Source organism: Silurus aristotelis, assembly GCF_946808225.1.
Source record: "Silurus aristotelis genome assembly, chromosome: 25".
In the NCBI taxonomy this organism is placed as follows: Eukaryota; Metazoa; Chordata; class Actinopteri; order Siluriformes; family Siluridae; genus Silurus; species Silurus aristotelis.
This window is the reverse complement of record NC_139598.1, coordinates 10,704,939-10,729,241: the sequence shown is the minus strand read 5'-3', so window position 1 is coordinate 10,729,241 and position 24,303 is coordinate 10,704,939. Positions and strand designations below refer to the sequence as shown.

The following is a 24,303-nucleotide window of genomic DNA, read 5'->3' as shown; positions in this document are numbered from 1 at the left end:
GGCAAACTTGTTTCTTCACTTGTTTGTAAAAAAAAAAAAAAAAAAAAAAAAAAAAAAAGAATTTGCTGTTTGCTTGCTTCTGTCTTTAATTATACTTAAAAAGTTAAGTGGAGTAATTTGAATGAACAAGATACTTTAGTCTATTTATAGTAAAATAATTGGTATAATAACTTAAGATTTTAATTTATGTTCACTCAAGTAAAACTCACGTTTATCAAGTAACTATTACTTAATATTTTTAGGGCAACCAGTTTCCTTAAATTAAGGTAAAGTAAACTCAACTCATCTGGGCTTAGAGTATAGGAATATGCCTTGTATTTTTTACATAGTATCTGTGTGATTTTATTTATGCTTTACTTTATTTTTGAAGAAAGAAGATGCATATATTGTGCATGAAATATTTTTGCAATGTATACTTTGTGATATTATGTACTATTTAAAATGAATGATAAACATTAATCATATGTTCTGAAATCTGAAAAAAGTAAATATATATATATATATATATATATATATATATATATATATATATATATATATATATATATTCATATATTTACATATTTCTTTTTTTCCAGATTTATATGTATGTATATACATACATAGCAAAAGCTTATGTTAAAGCTTATGTTTTTATGTAAAGCTAGATTAATCAATTTAATTATCAGTTCAAGAATAAGCAATTAAGCATAATCATCAACAATTCAGCTGAGAAGAAGTGACAAAGAATGGATACAGTGCAGCCGAACTAGCTTATACATGCACTCATACGTGTACACACATATACACAGTACCTAGCCAACTTGTTTAGAGCACATCTGTGTGTGTGGGTGTTTGTGCGAGAGGTGCAGAAATTGATAATATCTCCATGAGACAAAGAGAGTGTGTTAATAGTCCCCAATTCTGACTGGAACATATAGTAGAGTGATTATTTATTATATGCCCATTTCATGTTGCTCATCATACCGCAGGCTTGTTTTTCAGACCAGCAGTGTTGAAATTGCCTAAGGAAACTGTGTAGAAGCTGAAATACAATTTTTTTGAGCCAATTTACTGAGACTCTGATGGGCTGCCCACATAAATAAATGTAAAAATATATCTGGTTTGATTAGAAATGACTATGCACTAAAACTACATTTTAGAACTGCTTAGTGTCTCTCACTGGCCCTCCTAATATGAACACCAGTACATCATTCAATTATCCAATCAGTCAATCATGTGACAACAGTGCAGATCTGGCTCAAAGGTGGAAAAAATACTAGTCATAAGATTAAACCAGCCTAATACAGTTTGGGTCACTCTGTGAAACTCCACAAGACCTCTGATAGTTTGCTGTGGTATATGGCACCAATACATTAGCAGAAGATTATTTTAAATTCTGTAATCTGTGAGGTGGGTGCTTCAGTTGTTTGACCAGACTGAGACCTGGAGAAATATGGAGGCCCCACTCAAGCAATTTCAGAAAATATTTTGTGGTGTGGGCTATTTTGCATCAGCAACTCAATGACAAACAGTCATTCATAATAAGATAACTAATAGCATCTGTATTCATAGCAACTAGTTTTTAACTAATGAATAATTTGATTGTTAATCATAAATATAATAATATATTATGTGTCAGGCAGTCATTCATGCAGTGGAATGCAAAATCATGATCCTACTAAACAGCTACTTTAATTAGGGTTCAATATTGGGCAATCGAATATGTATTTATAAATCACTGGACACCTATTTGGATCAATTTTCTGTTCTGATTTCAACAAGTGGCCAAACTACTGAGTAGGCACCAATCAGAGGACACATTTTTATGATGTCTTCATGTAGACTCCTTACAAAGTATTTTGCAGTATTTTAAAATACAAAGTATTTTGATACAAAATATGAAGCCATTTTCAACAACCCTATCAAACACAAATTACAAAATTCTATTTTATATTTGAAATGCGTATTTGAAATACATGTATCATAAATACTGCCCATCCCTGATACCAGTAACACCCTACAATACCCCAATACAAATACCCTAATAAAAACCTTTAAGAACTTGTACAGTATGTATGTGTAAGTAAATATGTGTGCGTGCGCACATTATTTACTCAAAATTGGCGTCACACCTAGACAACTTTTTCCTCTGTAGACGATCACACACACACACACACACACACACACACACACACACACACACACACACACACACACAGTGTCTTTGTGTTACTAGAACACAGCTCAATGCATAATCCAGATATAAAAAAAAAAAATTCAAGCACAATGGCAATTGCATCTGCATTAATCACAGTATTAAAGATTGCAGCCAAGGTCATTAACCTGATCTATTTTCTGAAGATGTTCCCTGGGTAGCATGTTGCCAGCCCCAAAGCTTGGAATCCATTATGGATCAGTTCATCATGAGCCACTCTCCTAATCTGAAAGAGCATAAAGTGTTATTTTTTTAATCATTTTACATAACTGTATGTTTGGTCAGAGGCAATTGTTAATAGGCATTTCCTTGATCTTGATGCAACTTGTTTATTTTATATTATTATTATTTTATTTTTTTTAAACAGCCTGACTTTCCATGTTAAAGTGTTTTTCTTTATGTTAAAATATGAAAGAAAAGAAAAGAAAAGTAGAAAATAGCTTTTTCAGTTCTCTGTCAGTAAAGAGTGGGGGATACTGGAAGATCCACAGTGCCCCCTGATGGTTAAAAACTGAAAGAATTCAGTAGACCTGTGACTGGTAAACGGTTTTACTGTATGTGTGTGTGTGTGTGTGTGTGTGTGTGTGTGTGTGTGTGTGTGTGTGTGTGTGTGTGTGTGTGTGTGTGTGTGTGTGTGTGTGTGGTGCTGGTGGGGTATAACTGTAATAGCTCAATTAACCTAGTAGGCATTGCAAAAGCCTGATTGTAATTCCAAGAATATGTCTGTCACAGAAAACCTGCATTGAAAATGTGCATGATTATCGAACGTATGTATAATATATAATAATGTATAATAATGTTTTCTCCTATTAGAAGTCTTTTTGGATACTTCATAATATAATAATTACAGTGTAATTAACAATCTTAAGTGACTACTGATGGGTGAGAGTTATTTAGATCATCCAGCATGACCACCATCTTCTGCTCGCAAGCAATGAAGATAAAGTGTCCTTTCAGTGTGTGGCATTTTACTTTTTCTTACTGGTTCTCACTCCCAAACTGTATCTTTAGGGCTTTGTCTACAAGAATGGCCATGGCAGTAAAGATACGACATTATTTAAAATATAAAATTATTATTATTTTTATTATTATTAATATTATTATTATTGGTAGTAGTAGTAGTAGTAGTAGTGGTAGTAGTGGAGACGGATGATCCGCTGTGGCGACCCCTAACGGTGATAGCTAAGATTTTGAGGTTTTCGTTGGGAGTGATGAGGATGGACAGGATTAGAAACGAGTTTATTAGGGGGACAGTGCATAGTTTGGACATGTGCAGAGGAGGGACATGGTGTTTATTAGTAGGAGAATGCTGAGGATGGAGACACCATCCTCAGCATGGTGGGGGGGGGGGGGGGGGGGGTACTGAAGAAGGGGGGGGGGGACTGAAGAAGAAGACCGAAAGAAGAAGTAGGAGTAGCAATTGTTATTTTTTGCCACTTTCTAGGGAGCATTTACTTTACATTGCAAATATAAAAATACAGAGACATAAAAACTTGAGATAAAAAAATGATAAACGGACTCCTACTCTTATGGGTCAAAATTTGTAATCTGGCTGTTGGAAGTGCATGAATGAGTTGGAAGAAACACTCCTATCCCTCAATCAGTTCAAGATCATCAGGATCATCCGTTTATAAAGCAGACCACTAGTTCACAAGATAGATGGGTTAATAATTTGTAAGTCTTGGTTTTAGACGGTCTGTCATCATATTAGATCGCGGATCTTGCCCGATTCGGCTGTCGTTCATAGCTGTGGGTGTGGCCGAACCCTTTCCACCAATCAGCGAGTTCGAGCATTTTCTTCGTGCGGCAAGATGGCGTTGAGAGAACTCTCCTCGTTGGAGAAATTTGTAGGATTAAAAAGGCAAAAAAAAATCAGTACACAAGGAGAAAGAAAGGTGATTTCAAACATTTAATCGGCGTATTTGTGTTCTATGAAATAGCGATTGCTGAATGTTAGATACATAGACGTTTTCTATTGTTACAATTGCACTAAACGTTACGTGCTGACAGCAGTTAGCTAAGCTAGTTGTGTTAACATTGTAATACAGTGCAGAATAGATTTGAAGCATGGCTTTAATTTGTATAACGAACCAGTGAAAGGATACGTGTTATGTAGAATCCGAAGCTATGATTACACGTGCTTATGAAAATAGACAGCAGGGTGTGATTAATGCAGTTATGTTATTCAGTGTTTATATTTTGAGCCATTTTACTTGCTCACTCTCTCACCCTCTCACAGTAAACGCTTTTTTTTTTACCGGTGAGTTTGAATCCTGATGCTATTTTAACATATTATCCTATGTTATTTTCAAACTAATTTATCTTAAAGTGAAAACTACGAGAATGCAATGAGAGACGCTAAAACCCATAGCCAAAATGTTAGTTCCGCTGCCTTTTTGTCGTAAATGCAAACAATGCTTCGCCACGAGAGACATGGTAGGATGAAGGACTGCGGTTAAGCCAGCCGCGTCTTGAAAATACAAGGTTAAGCTAGCCGCACTTTGTTTAGTGTTGCGCGTCTAATCGTGCACTTACGGTACGGGTGGTGGGAGCGGTCAAAATACATGTGAAGACGCTTCAGAAAGGCGTTTCCGTTATAAAAAAAAAAAAAAGACTCAGTCATGTTCCACATTCAAACACTCATAAAACATTCTTCTTTATAGGTTTGACTCATTTTACTGTGTTGTTTTTAAGAAAACTAAAGGCAAAATCACTCAAAGCATCAGTGCATTTTCAATCATATTCCATATTCAAACGCTTATAAAACATTTTTCTTTATAAGTTTGTTCAATCTTTCAAATAATTCTCATTTACAGTGTCCCTGTCTATTACTCTTTTAATTTTCAACTTATTTTACTGTGGAGGTTTTAAGAAAACACTAATAAAACATAATTCTTTATAGGTTTGCTCAATCTTACAAATTATTCTTATTTACAGTGTCCCTGTTAATGACTGTGTTAATTTTCAACTCATTTTACTGTGGAGTTTTTAGGAAAACTAAAGGCAAAATCACTCAAAGCGTCACAGCATTTTCAATCATATTCCATATTCAAACACTCAATAAACATTTTCTCTTATAGGTTTGTTCAATCTTTTTAATTAATCTTATTTACTATGTCCCTGTCTATTACTCTATTAAATTTTAACTCATTTTACTGTGGAGTTTTTAAGAAAAGTAAAAGCAAAATCACTAGAAGCATAACTGCATTTTCAATCACTGTCCATATTCAAACACTTATTAAACATTTTTCTTTATAGGTTTGCTCAATCTTTTAAATCATTCTTATTTATGGTGTCCCTGTCTATTATTCCTTTAAATTTCAACTCTTTTTTTCTGTGGAGTTTTGGAGAAAAGTTAGGGCAAAATCACTCCAAGCATCACTGCATTTTCAATCATTTTCCATATTCAAGCACTCATAAAAGATAATTCTTTATAGGTTTGCTCAATCTTTCAAATTATTCTTATTTACAGTGTCCCTGTCTATTACTGTATTAAATACAAACTCATTTTACTGTGGAGTTTTGGAGAAAACTAAAGGCAAAATCACTCAAAGCTTTACTGCATTTTTAATCATGTTTCATATTCAAACGCTCATAAAACAGTTTTCTTTATAGGTTTGCTGAATCTTTCTAATTATTTTTATTTAGAGTGTCCCTGTCTATTTATCTGTTAAATTTCAACTCATTTTACTGTAGAGTTTTTGAGAAAAGTAAAGCCAAAATTACTCCAAGCATCACTGCATTTTCAATCATCTTCCGTTATCAAACACTCAAAAAACAATTTTCTTTATAGGTTTGCTCAATTTCAAAAGTCTCCCTGTCTATTATAGTCTTAAATTTCAAGTGATTTTACTCCAGAGGTTTTGAGAAAAGTGATGGCAAATTCACTCCAAACCTCAAAACTTTCAATCATGTTCCACATTCACACTAAAGACAGAAACAGACAGAGAGCGAGACAATCTAAATAATAAAAATTTGATAGATTGAGCAAACCTATAAAGAAACCTTTAAATGAAAATATTAATATTTTATGAGTGTTTGAATGTGGAACAAGATTGAAAATGCACTGAGGTTTGGACTGATTTTGCATTCAATTTTCTCAAAAATTCTAGAGTAAAATGACTTGAAATTTAATAGAGTAATATAAAGGGACACTATAAATAAGAAAAATGTGAAGAATTAAGCAAACCTATAAAGAAAAATGTTTAATGAGTGTTTGAATATGGAATATGATTGAAAATGCACCTGAGGTTTTGAGTGATTTTGCCTTTACATTTCTCCAAAACTCCACAGTAAAATGATTTGAAAATTAAAAGAGTAATAGACAGGGACACTGTTAATAAGAATAATTTGAAAGATTGAGCAAACCTATAAAGAAAATTGTTTTATGAGTGTTCGAATATGGAATATGATTTAAAATGCAGTTATGCTTGGAGTGATTTTGCCTTTACTTTTCTTAAAAACTGTACAGTAATATGAGTTGAAATTTAATACTATAATAGACAGGGACACTGTAAATAAAAATAATTTTAAAATTGAGCAAACCTAAAAAGAAAACTGTTTTATGAGTGTTTGATATGGAACATGATTGAAAATGCAGTGATGCTTGGGGTGATTTTGCCTTTAGTTTTCTTAAAAACTCCACAGTAAAATTAGTGGAAATTTAATAAAATAATAGAGAGGGAGAGTCTGAATAGGAATTCTGTGAAAGATTCAGCAAACCTATAAAGAATTATGTTTTATGAGTGTTTGAATATGGAATATGATTAAAAATGCAGTGATGCTTTGAGTGATTTTGCCTTTAGTTTTCTTAAAAACTCCACAGTAAAATGAGTTGAAAATTAACAGAGTAATAGACAGGGACACTGTAAATAAGAATAATTTGAAAGATTGAGCAAACCTATAAAGAAAAACTTTTATGAGTGTTTGAATATGAAATATGATTGAAAATGCACTGATGCTTTGAGTGATTTTGCCTTTACTTTTCTCCAAAACTCCACAGTAAAAATGAGTTGAAAATTAACACAGTCATTTACAGGGACACCCTTAATAGGAATAATTTGAAAGATTCAGTAAACCTATAAAGAATTATGTTTTATGAGTGTTTAAATATGGAATATGATTGAAAATGCACCTGAGGTTTTGAGTGATTTTGCCTTTACTTTTCTTAAAACTCCACAGTAAAATGATTTGAAAAATTAAAAGAGTAATAGACAGGGACACTGTAAATGAAAATTATTTGAAAGATTGAACAAACCTATAAAGAAAAATGTTTTATAAGCGTTTGAATATGGAATATGATTGAAAATGCACTGATGCTTGAGTGATTTTGCCTTTAGTTTTCTTAAAAACTCCACAGTAAAATGAGTCGAAATTTAAAGGAATAATAGTCCGGGTGAGTCTAAATGAGAATTATTTGAAAGATTGAGCAAACCTATAAAGAAAAATGTTTTATGAGTGTTTAAATATGAAACATGATTCAAAATGCACTGAGTCTTTTTATAACGGAAACGCCGTTCTGAAGAGTCTTTACATGTATTTTGACCGCTCCCACCACCCGTACCGTAAGTGCACAATTAGACGCGCAACACTAAACAAAGTGCGGCTGCTTAACCGTGTATTTTCAAGATGCGGCTGGCTTAACCGCAGTGATGAAGGCTATGGGTAAATAAAAAAATCCTCCTATGGACCACACCGGACACTGTGGTGAGATTTCCTGCCACGTGTTTTTTGATTTCACATGTAATAGACTTTTGAATTGACCGGCAAGTAGAACATTACACAGAGGAGTGTATTGTATGGTGGGCTACCCAATATATATTCATAATTTGTTCACCACGGTTTAAACTGCTGAATACAAAAATCTCACTACATATAATGATTGTCTTTTTTAATTTTTAGGTACCTGTACTTCAAAACAACAATGGTTCTTCCTTAATTGGCTTAGTTACAATCAGCTCCCACCTGGTAAGTGAGGCTAAAAAACCAGAACTTTTGGGAGAGTCAGTTGAGCAGAGAGCTGTTGTCCAGCAATGGTTGGAGTATCGTTTGACCCGACTTGATAACTGCTATCAAGATGAAGTCAAGATTATACTCACGGTAAGAGGCCTTGTAAATTTTACAAACACTCAATTTAAGTAGTTAAAATGATAATCTGGGGTAATGTTGTGTAGTGTCTCGTGCATGGTTTGCAGAGATGTCAAAAGCATCCTTCATATTCAAGTTGACTCATTCATGCTCTGTTAATCTTCAAAACCTTCTGTGATGTTATGAATAAAAAAAAAATACTTTTACAGTTGCATGCTGCTGTTAATCAGTCAAACTACTAAGTCATATTTAAAAAAAAAAAAACCCAAAAGGAACAGATCAATGACTACATGTAAACATAGTGCTGTAGATTTTTACAAATGTATTTTGTAAATAAATAGCTCCATTTTTGATAATTGTTCAGACACTTTGATAGGGCTCTCCAAATGGAGCTCAGGTTCATCCCATTTTATTTTATTACTTTTAGATGTCTCTAAAAACATGATTAGGCCAATTTGCGATAAATTTTATTGATTGGACATGATTTAGAAATGCTTGCACCTGTGTGTTTAAGGTCCCACATTTCACAATAATTGTTAGGCCAAAAATTAAGTTAAAAAAAATTACAAAATATTAATCCATGGAAGAAAAGTCAGAAGGTTTTTAATTGTCATTTCAGCTATATACAGTTGGTACAGTACACCGTGAAACAAAGCACTACTCCTCCTGGACCAAGGTGCTATGTAAAACATGCATATATTTATATTTACCCTAAACCACACATCACTAATTGGGAGCATAAGCAAACATAAGCAGACCCACACATGGGATTACATAAATGAACATGATTGACAGCAGGGCGCTTCTCCTTTAGTAGGACAGCATAAGGAGGCAGAGACATTAGAGCAGGGGGGCGGGGGTCACAGAGCATTGACATGAACACAACAATGTCTGAGAAAGGTGTTGAGCAGACAGCTCTAGATGCTTTTTAAAGTCCCTCTGTAGAATGTGGTGGGGATAGGTGGTGGAAGTTTAGGTTTTTCTCCCAGGAGCTAGAGATGGTTCTGGGCTTTCTTGGCTATGAAGCTGGTGTTGAGAGACCAGACCAGGTGAACACCAATAAATTTGGTTCTCTTGATGATCTCTACAAAGGAATCTTTGTTGTTCAGCAGAGTGTACACTAGGTGTTCTCCTAAAATAAACAACCATCTTTGTTGTTTTATAAACATCTATCTATAACTGCTGGGGTGCTGTTTTTGAATTGGACTGACTGAGGTCCTGAGGGAGGTGCTCAGGCACAGTTGGCTCAGTTTCCTGATCAGGTGCTAAGGAATGATTTTGTTGAATGCTGGGCGAAATTCTATGGACCACATTTAAATATAGGTGTTTATGTGCCAGTCATTTTCTCAAAACAGTCCTGTTTAGAGATAGCTTGTACTGCCCAGTTTACACCTGCTTCAGAACCATGTAGATTTTGAACCCAAACCAGTTCCATATGACAGACGAGGCCACCTTCTTTTTAACCAATTCCTATTGTTAAATCTCAAGAGTTTGCAAACTGTGTGGAAACACCAGCAATCTCTTTAACAACTTGAAATACATGCATGCCCGCGAATATGAGGAATGCACACAAATGCGTGCAAAGGATCTTCCCAGAGGCAGAGCCGCTTGAAAACGAGCACAGCTCCCAATAAGCAATTGGCTCAAAAAAGGAAAGACATAAGTACACTAACACATCACATTGCAAAGGATTCAATCTGTGGAGAAAAAAGGTTTCAGAAATTGATTCATGCTCGGGAGCCAATATACAAGATCCCCAGCCAGGAATATAGATACATTTTTCATGCTCTATTAATTTGGACTGGTATAATGCTCTTGGAATTTGATTACTAATGCCTGTGTAGTAAGGAGTTGGACACAGAAGAGGACAACTATGTAAATGTTCAACCTTCGGCTCTGTATCGTCAGTGTGGTTAGTAGTGTTAAAATTTGTACAGAGTACGAAATTTAACAACAAATATAAATGCAAAATTTAAATTCATGAATATGTAACTGAATCCATGGTATATCAAAATCCATATCTGGAACAGCATGATACCAGTAGTCATGTTTATACAGATATAGCACCCACCCCTACCTCATACTGAGGCATACAGAGACTTCTCCCTTCTCAGAGTAGTCTCTGGTTGTTCTTGAGTGATTCAACTATAGAGAGAGCTGAAAATGGTGGTTTACATTTACAGCATTTAGCAGCCGCCCTTGTCCAGAGCGACATACAAAATGAATAAATAAATACTGGTTCACTAGGTTGCAGATTTAGGAAACTATCAGCCTAAACTCTGTTGAGAGGAATTATAGCACACTTTATAAATAAACAAAGATATAAACAAGGAAAAAAGTGCTAGTTTAAGTGTTTCAGGAAGAGTTAGGTCTTGTTGTTTGAATAAAGGCAGTGACTCAGCTTTTTGGTCATCCAGGGGAAGTGCTCCAATCACTGCAAGACTCCTTGATTACCTTGATGTTTCCTGTGTAAATCCCACACAACATTTTTGTGTTCAGGTAGCCTGGGGGAGTCTCACTGTGATGCTCTTTGTGGTTTTTGCAACTGAGTAAAATGAAAAAATGTGCAACCCTTACTCTCTGGGATGGTAAGAGGTGGTCTCCTCAGGGGACTGGGGTGAATTGGTTCACATTTTTGGATCTGATCCCACCTCCTCACCACAGGTCCCACCTCACTATATGGTTTTAGGAGAATGAGATGGTATATTGGTATTTCATCAACCTTACCCCTGCACCTTCAAGAGTCAATTTCTCTTACCGCAACTTGACCTTTAAAGAATCCTTGCCACTCTGTGTGTAATTTGGCACACATGGGTAGAAAACGAAGCACTTTATCACCAGTTGCAAATTCCTATAGAGCTGAGCTTGTTGTTCTTGGGTTTAAGCAGATTTTCTTGTGCTAATTGACCTAATGTTTTAGATTTTGCTTTCAGGTCAAAGACACATTGAATTAGTTTTTTGCAATTAGAAGGTCCCTTCCAGTTTTTTCTAATGATGTGATAGTACGTCATTGTAAACGAACTTGCATATGTTTTTGGTGTCTGATTTATAGCATTTAAGCAGCAGTATGGTGTTCACTGGTAAAAATCTATTCATAATTTGTTGAGAGTTTGTGACATGAACACACTGTCCTGGTCCTGAAAAAGTGTACTTCCAAACTTCTATTGGATATATTGCAAATAGTCATGACTTCCAGGTTTCATGTTGCATAATCTACCAGGACTAACACAAAGAGATATCCTTGATTGCAACTAATCTAATTGCCTAATGAGGTGGATACCCTTGGTTAAGGGTAAATGGCAGAATTATGCTTTTTGGGGTTGCCAGTGGAGTCATAAGCTGATGACAGTTTATTGCAGAGGTCCCCAACCACTAGTATCAGTCCATGAAATAATTGCTACTAGGTTGCAAGAATGTTCTGGGGTTAATTGTCTATGGATATGACACAATTATTTATTGTGTATTTTGTTCTTTAAATTTCCTTTCAGATTTCAGAAAAATGTATATGTATATATATGTGTGTATATATATATATATATATATATATATATATATATATATATATATATATATATATATATATATATATATATATATATATATATATATATAAAGCTCAAATACCACTGACTGACTCACTCACTCATCACGGAATCTCAAAAACCACTGCACGGATTGCAATGAAATTTGGAACATACCTTCCTCCTGGGTCTTAGGTGCTCACTAAGAAAGGGTTTTGAAAAATTCGCCCTGGATCGCGGCTAACTCGCGAAAAACGCGATTTCTCACGCATTGTACATTCTTCGAAATAACAGTATGGATCCTAATGAAACTTAGTACATTGTTTCTTATTAGATGTTAGATGCACGATAAAAATTATTTTCAAAGTAGTTTGCCCTGTATCGGTACTACAAAGGGGTAGTACGTTATTTGTTGACGTTACGTTCTGATCTCTGATCATCCAGTCCTGCTCAGTGCTTACTGCTTATTGCCATATTGCTTAGTGTTCTGCCTTTCGTAGCGAAGCACAGGTACTTTCAGCTAGTATAATATAAAATGCAAATAAAAACATTCCTCAAAAGTCTTTTTTTTTTTTTTTTTTTTTGAAGGAGGTGAAAGACTAAGCAATAGTGATAATGGCAAGACAACTACTTACATTAAAAAGAAATATATAAGTACCTTTCACCAAAAACATAATGCCTCACATCTAAAATATGGTTATGTCTTTACAGCAAGTTCCAAACACCCATTTGTGTAATACATAGAGATAGATTAGTGAAGCTCTCAAAATTGCTTCCATTTGTAGAAGCTCAGTGCCCATCATTGAGAGACAAACGGGTTATTTTCAAGGGAAAACCAGTGCTGAAAACCACTTCTGCTGCCGAACCACTCCATGTATGTTTTCCTCACTAAAATCCTGACCAGTTTGTCCCATGTATTCCTGGATTGTTAAGGTGAGCACTTTGCCTCCAGAATCTAATTGCTTCCATGCAGAAAAGCTGATCCTGAAAACGAGTGAGTGAGTGAGGGAGGGAGGGAGGGAGGGAGGTCTATTTAACTAATTATCCTTGAGACCTGGCCAAGAAGGCAACAAAAGACATTAAAATGCCATTTAAGGGTGTAGAGGGAAAAAGATTATTAAAAAAAGTTTTACTTTACATTTCAATGTAAATGCTTATGTACACACACGTCTTTTTGCTTGTGGCCTCTGGAAACACAAAAAGGAACAAAAAGTAAACGAAAAGTTAGATTAACTAGCAGTTTATATGAGAAAATGGCATTTAAGTGCTATTACTGCTGTATGACAGCCACCAAAAATGCATGCACAAAAAATAATGAGGTTTGTTGTTAACAAATGTCCTTATTGATTAGTTTGGCTACTTAAGGGTTACCGTGATGGCAAGATAACACTGCCGCTTGTGGAAAGGAAAAAGAAAACAAACTTCTGTCATGGGTGAAAGTGAAATATCAGCAAAAACTGTAAATTCCTCATCATGTGAAAATGGTGTAGTTTAATGAAGTTCTTATGTGTAAACTGTTTGTTTGTAACTTTGGGACAGTCGCACTGGATCTGTTCGGGTGTAACTCACAAGCATCAGCTTGCAATCAGTTTGCTCACAACATAGAGATGGATTCAATTAAAACGGTGCAGACAAATACTACATCTAAAAGCAGCAAATAACAGAAGTTAATAACAGTAAATTATGATATTTTTAGTCCCTCTTGCAGTTTTCAGTGAAAGTTTATACATTTGTACACCAATGCATATTTTTTCCTTTTTTTTTAAATTAAGCCTGTTGCCTCGCTGCATTTCTCCATTTCCTTCTCTTTTATAGCATTTGTGTGCTATAACAGTGAATGTATGTTTTCAAGTTTTACTGCTATTTTACTACGTGATTATATTCTAGATGCTTATATCTTCAGAACTAAACAAAATGCCTGTGTATTTTTTAATGCATGGTTGTTAACTTGCCATCTGCAATTATCATTGAACACAATACATGTATTGATTTACACAATTTACACCCTGCATACTCAAATTTTTATTTTTATTTTTATTTATTTATTTTTTTTACAGAAATAAACAACTCAGCATGAGTAAATTTGTTAAAGGAGAAATTCTCCATGCACTCAACAATCAGCCACTATAAACTTTAAAATGTCTAAATTAAAGATGGTTAAACTCAGTATATGGCTTTAATTTTTTTTAAAGTACACTTTCATTCATAAATACCCTGAATTAGGGCTCTGTATAGTTGTAATAAGCTTATTTATATGCACACATCAAAAACATGGAAACATAGCAAAAGTTTGTTGTCCTGATTATTTAAAACACCATCATTCAAAAACATTTACAAGAATATTTTGTCTTCATGCTACATGTTGTTTTGTTTCACTAATAATAAAAAAAACATAAAATTGCATAAAGCATAATTGATTAGAGTATAAAAAACTTGAAAATATTAATGTAAGGTAAAATTGTGCAATTAAGTTGCGATTAATCAAACTGAACTCATGGCAATCATGAGATTAATCATGCTTAAATATTTTAATGGAATGACAGCGCTCTTTTCCAATTAATCGGAAACTTTTTTTGTTTTACTTATTATAACTATATTAAACCCTAATTTAAGGTATGTATATGTACAACTGTACTTAAAAAATGCAAAAGCCACACATTGAGTTAAACTACCATATCTTTCGGACTATAAGCCGCTACTTTTTTCCCACGTTTTGAACCCCGTGGCTTAAACAACGAAGCGGCTAATTTATGAATTTTTCCTGGGTTTTTCCCGGTTTCACAAACTTCAAGCCAAAAAACTGAACCCTATAACATTAGACCAATGAAATTTCCGAACGGAAAAGAAAAAAACGCACCTCACCTGTGTTCTGAGCTGCACGGCTTCGGGAGAAAAACTTCCACCGGTGTTGATTTTTAAACGCACAACGATGCCAAAAGATAAACTCCCGAGAGAAATACACTAGTTGTGAAAGGAAGGAGGAAGACAGTGAACAATGACTTTCTTGGTCGGCTACTGTTTAGATACAAGCCGTTGTAGCGCGTTGAGTCTGGGTGAAGGGAGAGCTCGCTAACTCCAGTTGCAAATGAAATCATATAAGCACAGACAGGTTTCCAAAACTCGTGCTTTTTTATTTTTCTTGGCAACATCGTTATGGGTTAGTCAAAGAAACTTAGAAATAAGCATCAGAAAATAATGAGCACATAATCCTCAGTCTCCACACGCACACACACGCAGTAATACCGGAAGAATGCAGTGAAAAATGGCGCTCTGCTTTTAAAGGAGCCACAACATATTTCACCCGTTACACCGTGTAACAGACACTGTCTTTCGCTAAAGCCTGTGTAAAGTTCATTAGTTTCAGTGTAGGTGCGGCTTATTTATGTTAAAAATAAAAATATTTGTAAAATTCGGCTTATACAAGGGTGCGCTTTATAGTCCGGAAATTACGGTATTTTTAATTTTGACATTTTAAAGCTTATAGTGGCTGCTTGTTGAGGAGTGCATGGGAAATTTCTCTTTGCACAAATCCACTCGCACTGGTTTGTTTCTTTCTGTAAAAAATTACATAAAATCAGCATTTGTGTATGAGGTAAAGCAATTTGTGTAAATCAACATTTGTATTGTTTTTAATGATAATTGCAGATGGCAAGTTGACAACCATGCTTAAAACAATCAATAACAAATATAATAGATTTTGAAAATGTTTATTGAAAAAAAAATACATTTTGTTTAGTTGTAAACTTATAAGCTTCTAGAATATATAATTATTCTTTGTATATTAAATATGTCTATAAATTAAATATACAAACTGGGGCTCGAGTAATTTGAATTTAAAAAATGCTTTTAAACTATTTAACTGTACACGGAGCACTAAACTCTGGTGCGCTCTGGACAGGTAAACATTATGAAAGCCTGTTTCTGCCACATAAAAAAAAAAAAATTCCTCTTCGGATTTTTTTCCCCTTACAATTGCGTCTTTATTTTTCATAATTCTGACTTGATTTCTCGAAATATCCCACTTTTTATTAGCCATTCGGACAGCGTCACCCCTTCTGCAGTGCCAGAAAGCTTTAAAACATTGAAAATAAAATAGGCTACAATCGATATGTTTGCATGGTGTCAAACTAAGCTTCCCTCGGGAGAACTCTGTCTAACAATCAGCTCTGGAGGAGATCGAACAAGACAGACGAAGCAGAGGAGCTTCCTACACTAACAGCTTCAATCTTCATGCTGACAACCTGGTTACAGGTGGATGCACCAGAAATGTTTACGAGAAATAAAGTTGGAATTTCGAGGAAAAAAGGCTTTTCGAGAAAATAAACTTTGTGGTGGAATCCAGCTTCTATACAACACAGAAGACAAAAATGGAAGAAGACGCAAAATGGAAGAACAGAAAGAAAACAGTAAGGGGGGAGGAGAAGATTCAGGCCAAAGAACACAATAGAGCGTTTCCAAAATTTGGGATCATTTCAAAATAAAACATAAAGAACACAGAGTACAGTAATAAAATTTATTTTTAAATTTTTATGTAAGAATTTTCATTTTGATGTAAAATGCAATTAAATGCATAAAATGCTTTAGTTTTCACAGGTATGCACTTTCAGCAATAAAAATTTTCCTTTTTTAAAATGCAAAAAATTATTATTTTAAGAGACCTGTCTTTTCTCTTGTATATTTAATACTGATCTTTAATAAAGAAAAAGTACTCGCTTTCTCGAATAATCTGTAAAATACTTGATTACTGAAATAATTGATAGCTGCAGCCCTAATACAAACATTGAGATCCAGCATTAGAATGTAATAAAGGCACAGTATGTTTACACAATAGCACTTCATTAAACTATGCCATTTTCACATGATTAAGATTATACAGTTTTTGCTTACTATGTGGATGCTTCGCCTTCATCCGTGACAGCAATGTGTTTTTTTTTTTTTGTCACCAATTACCCCCACTGTGGTAATTCAATGCCACACAAGCTCAGCTTTACATAACTTGTAGGTTACAGTCTTCTTTGTTGCGTTTAATATGAAATGCTCCCATGCCTTGGATGACTTGGGACGGACACATTTTTCTGCTGCCGGTTGACCCTGTACTCTCCGCCATTTTGCAAGTGATTGTGTTATCTGTAACCCGTAACTTGTGCAGCCCAACTAATCGATAACAGCATTCGTTGACTAAAATATATATATACAGTGAGGAAAATAAGTATTTGAACACCCTGCTATTTTGCAAGTTCTCCCACTTAGAAATCATGGAGGGGTCTGAAATTGTCATCGTAGGTGCATGTCCACTGTGAGAGACATAATCTAAAAAAAAAAAAAAAATCCAGAAATCACAATGTATGATTTTTTAACTATTTATTTGTATGATACAGCTGCAAATAAGTATTTGAACACCTGAGAAAGTCAATGTTAATATTTGGTACAGTAGCCTTTGTTTGCAATTACAGAGGTCAAACGTTTCCTGTAGTTTTTCACCAGGTTTGCACACACTGCAGGAGGGATTTTGGCCCACTCCTCCACACAGATCTTCTTTAGATCAGTCAGGTTTCTGGCCTCTCGCTGAGAAACACAGAGTTTGAGCTCCCTCCAAAGATTCTCTATTGGGTTTAGGTCTGGAGACTGGCTAGGCCACGCCAGAACCTTGATATGCTTCTTATAGAGCCACTCCTTGGTTATCCTGGGTGTGTGCTTCGGGTCATTGTCATGTTGGAAGACCCAGCCTCGACCCATCTTCAATGCTCTAACTGCGAGAAGGAGGTTGTTCTGCAAAATCTCGCAATACATGGCCCCGGTCATCCTCTCCTTAATTCAGTGCAGTCGCCCTGTCCCATGTGCAGAAAAACACTCCCAAAGCATGATGCTACCACCCCCATGCTTCACAGTAGGGATGGTGTTCTTGGGATGGTACTCATCATTCTTCTTCCTTCAAACACGTTTATTGGAATTATGACCCAAAAGTTCTATTTTGGTCTCATCTGACCACATGACTTTCTCCCATGACTTCTCTGGATCATCCAAATGGTCATTGGCAAAATTAAGACGTGCCTGGACATGTGCTGGTTTAAGCAGGGGAACCTTCTATGCCATGCATGATTTCAAACCATGACGTCTTAGTGTATTACCAACAGTAACCTTGGAAACGGTGGTCCCAGCTCTTTTCAGGTCATTGACCAGCTCCTCCCATGTAGTTCTGGGCTGATTTCTCACCTTCCTTAGGATCATTGAGACCCCACGAGGTGAGATCTTGCATAGAGCCCCAGTCCGAGGGAGATTGACAGTCAAGTTTAGCTTCTTCCATTTTCTAATGATTGCTCCAACAGTGGACCTTTTTTCACCAAGCTGCTTGGCAATTTCCCCGTAGCCCTTTCCAGCCTTGTGGAGGTGTACAATTTTGTCTCTAGTGTCTTTGGACAGCTCTTTGGTCTTGGCCATGTTAGTAGTTGGATTCTTACTGATTGTATGGGGTGGACAGGTGTCTTTATGCAGCTAATGACCTCAAACAGGTGCATCTAATTTAGGATAATAAATGTAGTGGAGGTGGACATTTTAAAGGCAGGTCTTTGAGGGTCAGAATTCTAGCTGATAGACAGGTGTTCAAATACTTATTTGCAGCTGAATCATACAAATAAATAGTTTAAAAATCATATATTGTGATTTCTGGATTTATTTTTTTATTTTTTTATTATGTCTCTCACAGTGGACATGCACCTACGATGACAATTTCAGACCCCTCCATGATTTCTAAGTGGGAGAACTTGCAAAATAGCAGGGTGTTCGAATACTTATTTTCCTTACTGTATATATACAGTGGGTACGGAAAGTATTCAGACCCCCTTAAATTTTTCACTCTTTGTTATATTGCAGCCATTTGCTAAAATCATTTAAGTTCATTCTTCTTCCTCATGAATGTACACATAGCACCCCATACTGACAGAAAAACACAGAATTGTTGACCTTTTTGCAGATATATTAAAAAAGAAAAACTGAAATATCACATGGTCCTAAGTATTCAGACTCTTTGCTGTGACACTCATATATTTAACTCAGGTGCTCTCCATTTCTTCTGATCATCCTTGAGATGGTTCTACACCTTCATTTGAGTCCAGAAATTTTTGATTATACTGATTGGACTTGATTAGGAAAGCCACACACCTGTCTATATAAGACCTTCCAGATCACAATGCATGTCAGAGCAAATGAGAATCATTAAGGTCAAAGGAACTGCCTGAAGAGCTCAGAGACAGAATTGTGGCAAGGCACAGATCTGGCCAAGGTTCCAAAAAAATTTCTGCTGCACGTAAGGTTCCTAAGAGCACAGTGGCCTCCATAATCCTCAAATGGAAGACGTTTGGGACGACCAGAACCATTCCTAGAGCTGGCCGACCGGCCAAACTGAGCTATCGGGGGAGAAGAGCCTTGGTGAGAGAGGTAAAGAAGAACCCAAAGATCACTGTGGCTGAGCTCCAGAGATGCAGTCGGGAGATGGGCGAAAGTTGTAGAAAGTCAACCATCACTGCAGCCACAGTGGGGCTTTATAGCAGAGTGGCCAGACGGAAGCCTCTCCTCAGTGCAGGACACATGAAAACCCGCATGGAGTTCTCCAAGATGGTGAGAAATAAGATTCTCTGGTCTGATGAGACCAAGATAGAACTTTTTGGCCTTAATTCTAAGCGGTATGTGTGGATAAAACCAGGCACTGCTCATCACCTGTTCAGTACAGTCTCAACAATGAAGCATGGTGGTGGCAGCATCATGCTGTGGGGGTGTTTTTCAGCTGCAGGGACAGGACGACTGGTTGCAATCAAGGGAAAGATGAATGCGGCCAAGCACAAGGATATCCTGGACGAAAACCTTCTACAGAGTGCTTTGGACCTCAGACTGGGCCGAATGTTTACCTTCCAACAAGACAATGACCCTAATCACACAGCTAAAATAACGATGGAGTGGCTTCACAACAACTCTGTGACTGTTCTTGAATGGCCCAGCCAGAGCAATGACTTAAACCCAATTGAGCATCTCTGGAGAGACCTAAAAATAGTTTTTCACCAACGTTTACCGTCCAACCTGACAGAACTGGAGAGGATCTGCAAGGAGGAATGGCAGAGGATCCCCAAATCCAGGTGTGAAAGACTTGTTGCATCTTTCCCAAAAAGACTCCTGGCTGTATTAGATCAAAAGGGGGCTTCTACTAAATACTGAGCAAAGGGTCTGAATACTTAGGACCATGTGATATTTTATTTTTTATTTTTAAATAAATCTGCAACAGTGTCAACAATTCTGTGTTTTTCTGCCAATATAGGGTGCTATGTGTACATTCATGAGGAAAAGAAATGAACTTAAATGATTTTAGCAAATGGCTGCAAAATAAAAAATAGTGAAAAATTTAAGAGGGTCTGAATACTTTCCGTACCCACTGTGTATATATATATATATATATATATATATATATATATATATATATATATATATATATATATATATATATATATATATATATATATACACTCATTACATGGGAGTGAACAAATATGCTTGCTTCAATGCAGATATGTTTATTTCAACAATACAGCATATACAGCAGGCTCAAAAAGAGTGCATAAGAGTGCAAATTCAAGCAAAAACAAATGGGCATTTTCACCTGAATGTAACATTACTTAATATTACTAATACAATGTAGTGTCCTGCTTTACACTTGTTAGGATTAATTAAACATCCCTTGTATTATAAAGCAGTTCAACCATAAAATTATGCATCAAAACAAGAGGCACATTGTAGAAGTGCATTTTTCAACTAAAGATTATTCTTATGAATCCTTCACATTTAAAGCAAATAATCTCACAGTATGAAATTTTGCGTAACCACACAAGGTGGAAAATAAAGGCTCACAAAAAACATTACCTTCTGCTAAGTGAGATCAAAACAAAAAATCTATTTATCAGGCTAAATAAACTGTGCAAATAACAGTGGGGAGTGCAATACAGAACCAGTCCTGTCAAGAGAACCATTTGGCAGGGTTTTGAAGCAAAATCTGGCATAAAAAAAAAAAATTCTTCTTTCTATCCACACAACGTTGCTGCTGCATCGCTTCGTAACTTGACTTCCCAAACTACAAGGCGGGCTGAGAATCAAATCTCAACAACGTGTGTGCGTAAGAAAAAATAATGGCGTTAAAAGGAATTTGCGTTAACGCGTTAATATGGTTTTGACGTGCATCTTTTATAAAAAAAAAAATACAGGTGCAACTAGAAGCTTCTGTCACCAAAGAAAATTATTTGTGTCAAACATACTTGGCAATGAAGCTCTTTATATTATTTAGTAAACGAAGAATTGGTAAACAACCCAGAATATGTTTATTATTTCAGATTGCCATAATTTGTTTTGTGTAAAGAAAGAGTAAGTACAGAGTCAATAGCCCTATTAGTGCCACTAACCTATGTACAAATCCATGACCGTGTCATTACTTTAATACGAAAAAAATCTTTAGATACTATTAGTTAATATGAAAAAATCTCAAGAACTTGAATCACTTATTTAATTACAATTAATTCAGAATCCCTATGTGCAGTCACCAAAGCTATCAATAACTATGATAAAACAGGCACCAATGTGGACCATCCCAGAAAAGGAAAACCAAGAGATATGTCTGGTGCAGGAGAAAGGTTTATTAGAATTACCAGACTCAGAAACTGTTGATTTATAGCTCTTTAGAGTCCAAATTTAAGATTTTTATTTCTAACTGCCATGACTTTTTTTTTTTAGACATAGAGAAGGGTGAACGGATGATTCCTGAATTTATGTTTCCCAAAATGAAGCCTGGAGGAGAAGGTGTGATGATGTGGGGGTGCTTTGCTGGTAACAGTCAAAATTGAGGGCACACTTAACCGGCATGTCTACCATAGCATTTTGCACCGACATGCCACTCCATTTGGTTTGCACTTTGTAGGACATAATTTGTTTTCCAACAGGACAATGACCCTAAACACACCTTTTAGATTTTGTAGCTATTCAAGAAGGAGAGTGATGGAGGGCTGTATCAGATGACTTGGCCTCCATAATCACCTGATCTAAATCTAGTTGAGGTTTGGGATGTTGGACTGAAGAATGAAAAAAAAAAAAGCAGCCAACGAGTACTCAACACATCTGGAAACTCCAAGATTGACTACCTTATGAATCTGATGAGAGAATGCCATCAAAGCTAAATGTATCTACTTTGGTCAAAAATTAAACATCCTGGTTTGTTTTTTATTCTTTATTGCTTACTACATAATTCCATGTGTGTTCTTTTATAGTTTGGTTCTTTCAGTATGTACAACGATGAAAATAATTAAAATAAAGAAAAACTACAGAAGATTTTGTCAACATTTTGACTAACATTTTGTATATATACAAAAGTCTTAGTCAGGTGTGAGTAAAATGCTGTAAATAACTGTTAATGGTTTATAAATTAACAACATAGTATGTATATTAACAGAGAAGAAAATTTTATCAATATTTGGTGAGACCATCATTTGCCTACAAAACAATCATTCTTCTTGCTGTTTGTGGTACACTTGCACAAAGTTTTTAAAGGAACTCGGCAGGTAAGTTGTTCCAAACATCTCGGGGAACTAACCACAGATTTTCTGTGGATGCGCCCTGTCTCATCATGTAATCCCAGACAGACTCATTTACATTGAGATCAGGGTTCTGTCTCTACATATACACACACACACACACACACACACACACACACACACACACACACACACACACACAAATGTTCACATGCAGCTGCAAGTGAACATTTTTCTTTTTATTGACCTGTTGGTTCTATTAATTTCTCAGAGTGAATAGACATTTAGCTGTAATTCTAGCTAAAAAAAAAGGGTCCTAATCTTTTAAACAAAAGAATGTAGATATGTAAATTTAAGTATACATTGATTCAATATACAAGTCAGATTTTGTTTAAAAGTGCTTTTTTTTTATTTTTATTTTTTTTATAGGAGCTCAATGAGTATTTGGTGGATAAGGTGTATCTGGCAGGAAACAGCATCACACTTGCAGATGCACTCATGTACTATGGCATCCATCACATCGTTGTAAGTTCCTCTGCTTTGTGCTAGATAACTGGCCAGATTGACAAACTTAAGCAAGAAAAGGCAAAAAGGAGGAATTACTTTTTTTGCTATAATATATTTCATTAATGTATTACAGTCACATTTCATGTCAGATGTCAGAAAATCTTGACAGGAAAAAAAGAAACTCTTTGCTCTGTTTATGTAGAATCTTTGTCACAATTTTGTCCTATTTTGCCAAAGGATCAATTCTTTTCACTATTCTGTTCTGTTTTTCCCCTAAATCAGTCGGAGCTTGCAGTACAGCAGAAAGAAAAATACTTGAACGTGACCCGATGGTTTGATCACATACAACATTATCCAGGAGTGCGTCATCACCTGCCCCCTGTGATAGTTTTGAGGAACAAAGTTTACCAAAGCAATCAGCATTGACCACCTATTCTTGTCCTCTTCATAATTAATAATGCAGGGAAGTCCCATCTTCACTCATTTTTGGGGTTAAATGTTGGGGCTTTTGTACTGTGCAGCTCTCTGATCACTGAGACAAGCGATCCAGTTAGGTTATCAATGATTTTCTTTTTGTCTTGAGGTATGGTAGGTCCTTTTCCCAAGTTTTAACCTCTGTGACTGTTGGCAAGTATATTTATAATACATCTACTAAATATGTATAAAGTATAAAGAATGATGCAAATAAAAAGATATATAAAAACACATGCAGCTTGTTGAGCTCAATAGGCTGTGCAGTGTTACAATTTATTTTAACATTTACTTCGTTCTCTTTAATAATTTTGTTTTAAATATCTCCTCCTTTAAGGCTGTCATAATTTCCTCTCAGCTATAGTAATCATTGTCGTGTGTGAAGTGTAGGGTGTGAACTGAGTTTGTTTTCTGGTTCAGACGGCAGGCTACCAGCTGCAACAGGCAACCAGTGCCAATTGTGCTTGATGTCCTCAGCATCTCCACAACCAGTTGCCAAGACGATGGACATTATTTCATTCCTGCGTTTCGTGGCACAGAAGTGGGATTCAAATGATTACAAGCTGGAAAATCTTTGATAATTAAGGTTTGCTGAAAGCAATCTTGCTCATCTTTGTGCTCTGCATATACTAAAAAAAATATTGAAGACTTTCAAAACTCCTTTATGAAAAGACGAATGGTCCTAATTCAATTTCACTATAACATTTGAACAAACCATTGTCAATAAATGAAATGGGAAATCAAAATTTGTCTTCTATAACTTGCTTCTGTCTTTGAAAAATCAGTGGAACATATTGTCATATTTGTAAGATAACAAAACAGCAGTCATGCAAACAGGCCTTGTGACTTCATATCTATAATGAAGAGTTTTTGTTTTACTGGTTATTTATCTCCCATTAATATTTAATTGTCTGGATACATGCAATTATATTTTAGCAATTTGTTAGGTGTCTGGGGAAAG

The 24,303-nt window shown here is 35.5% G+C and overlaps 1 protein-coding gene across 1 annotated transcript; it reads left to right on the top strand.

Moving 5' to 3' along the window:
• The first annotated feature begins 3,568 nt into the window (after positions 1-3,568).
• eef1e1 (eukaryotic translation elongation factor 1 epsilon 1) lies at positions 3,569-24,088 on the top strand. The gene is made up of 4 exons (XM_083530080.1): positions 3,569-4,092; positions 8,099-8,296; positions 22,794-22,889; positions 23,154-24,088. Exons 1-4 carry the CDS (start codon positions 4,009-4,011, stop codon positions 23,295-23,297), a joined length of 522 nt encoding a protein of 173 aa, XP_083386206.1. The 5' UTR covers positions 3,569-4,008; the 3' UTR covers positions 23,298-24,088.
• The last annotated feature ends 215 nt before the right edge of the window (positions 24,089-24,303 follow it).

Coding starts and splice junctions, on each gene's coding strand:
- eef1e1 (XM_083530080.1), top strand. CDS start 4,009: ATGGCGTTGAGAGAACTCTCCTCGTTGGAGAAATTTGTAGGATTAAAA. Junction 8,297..22,793: donor AAGTCAAGATTATACTCACG/GTAAGAGGCCTT, acceptor TTTTTTTTATAG/GAGCTCAATGAGTATTTGGT. Junction 22,890..23,153: donor ATGGCATCCATCACATCGTT/GTAAGTTCCTCT, acceptor CCCCTAAATCAG/TCGGAGCTTGCAGTACAGCA.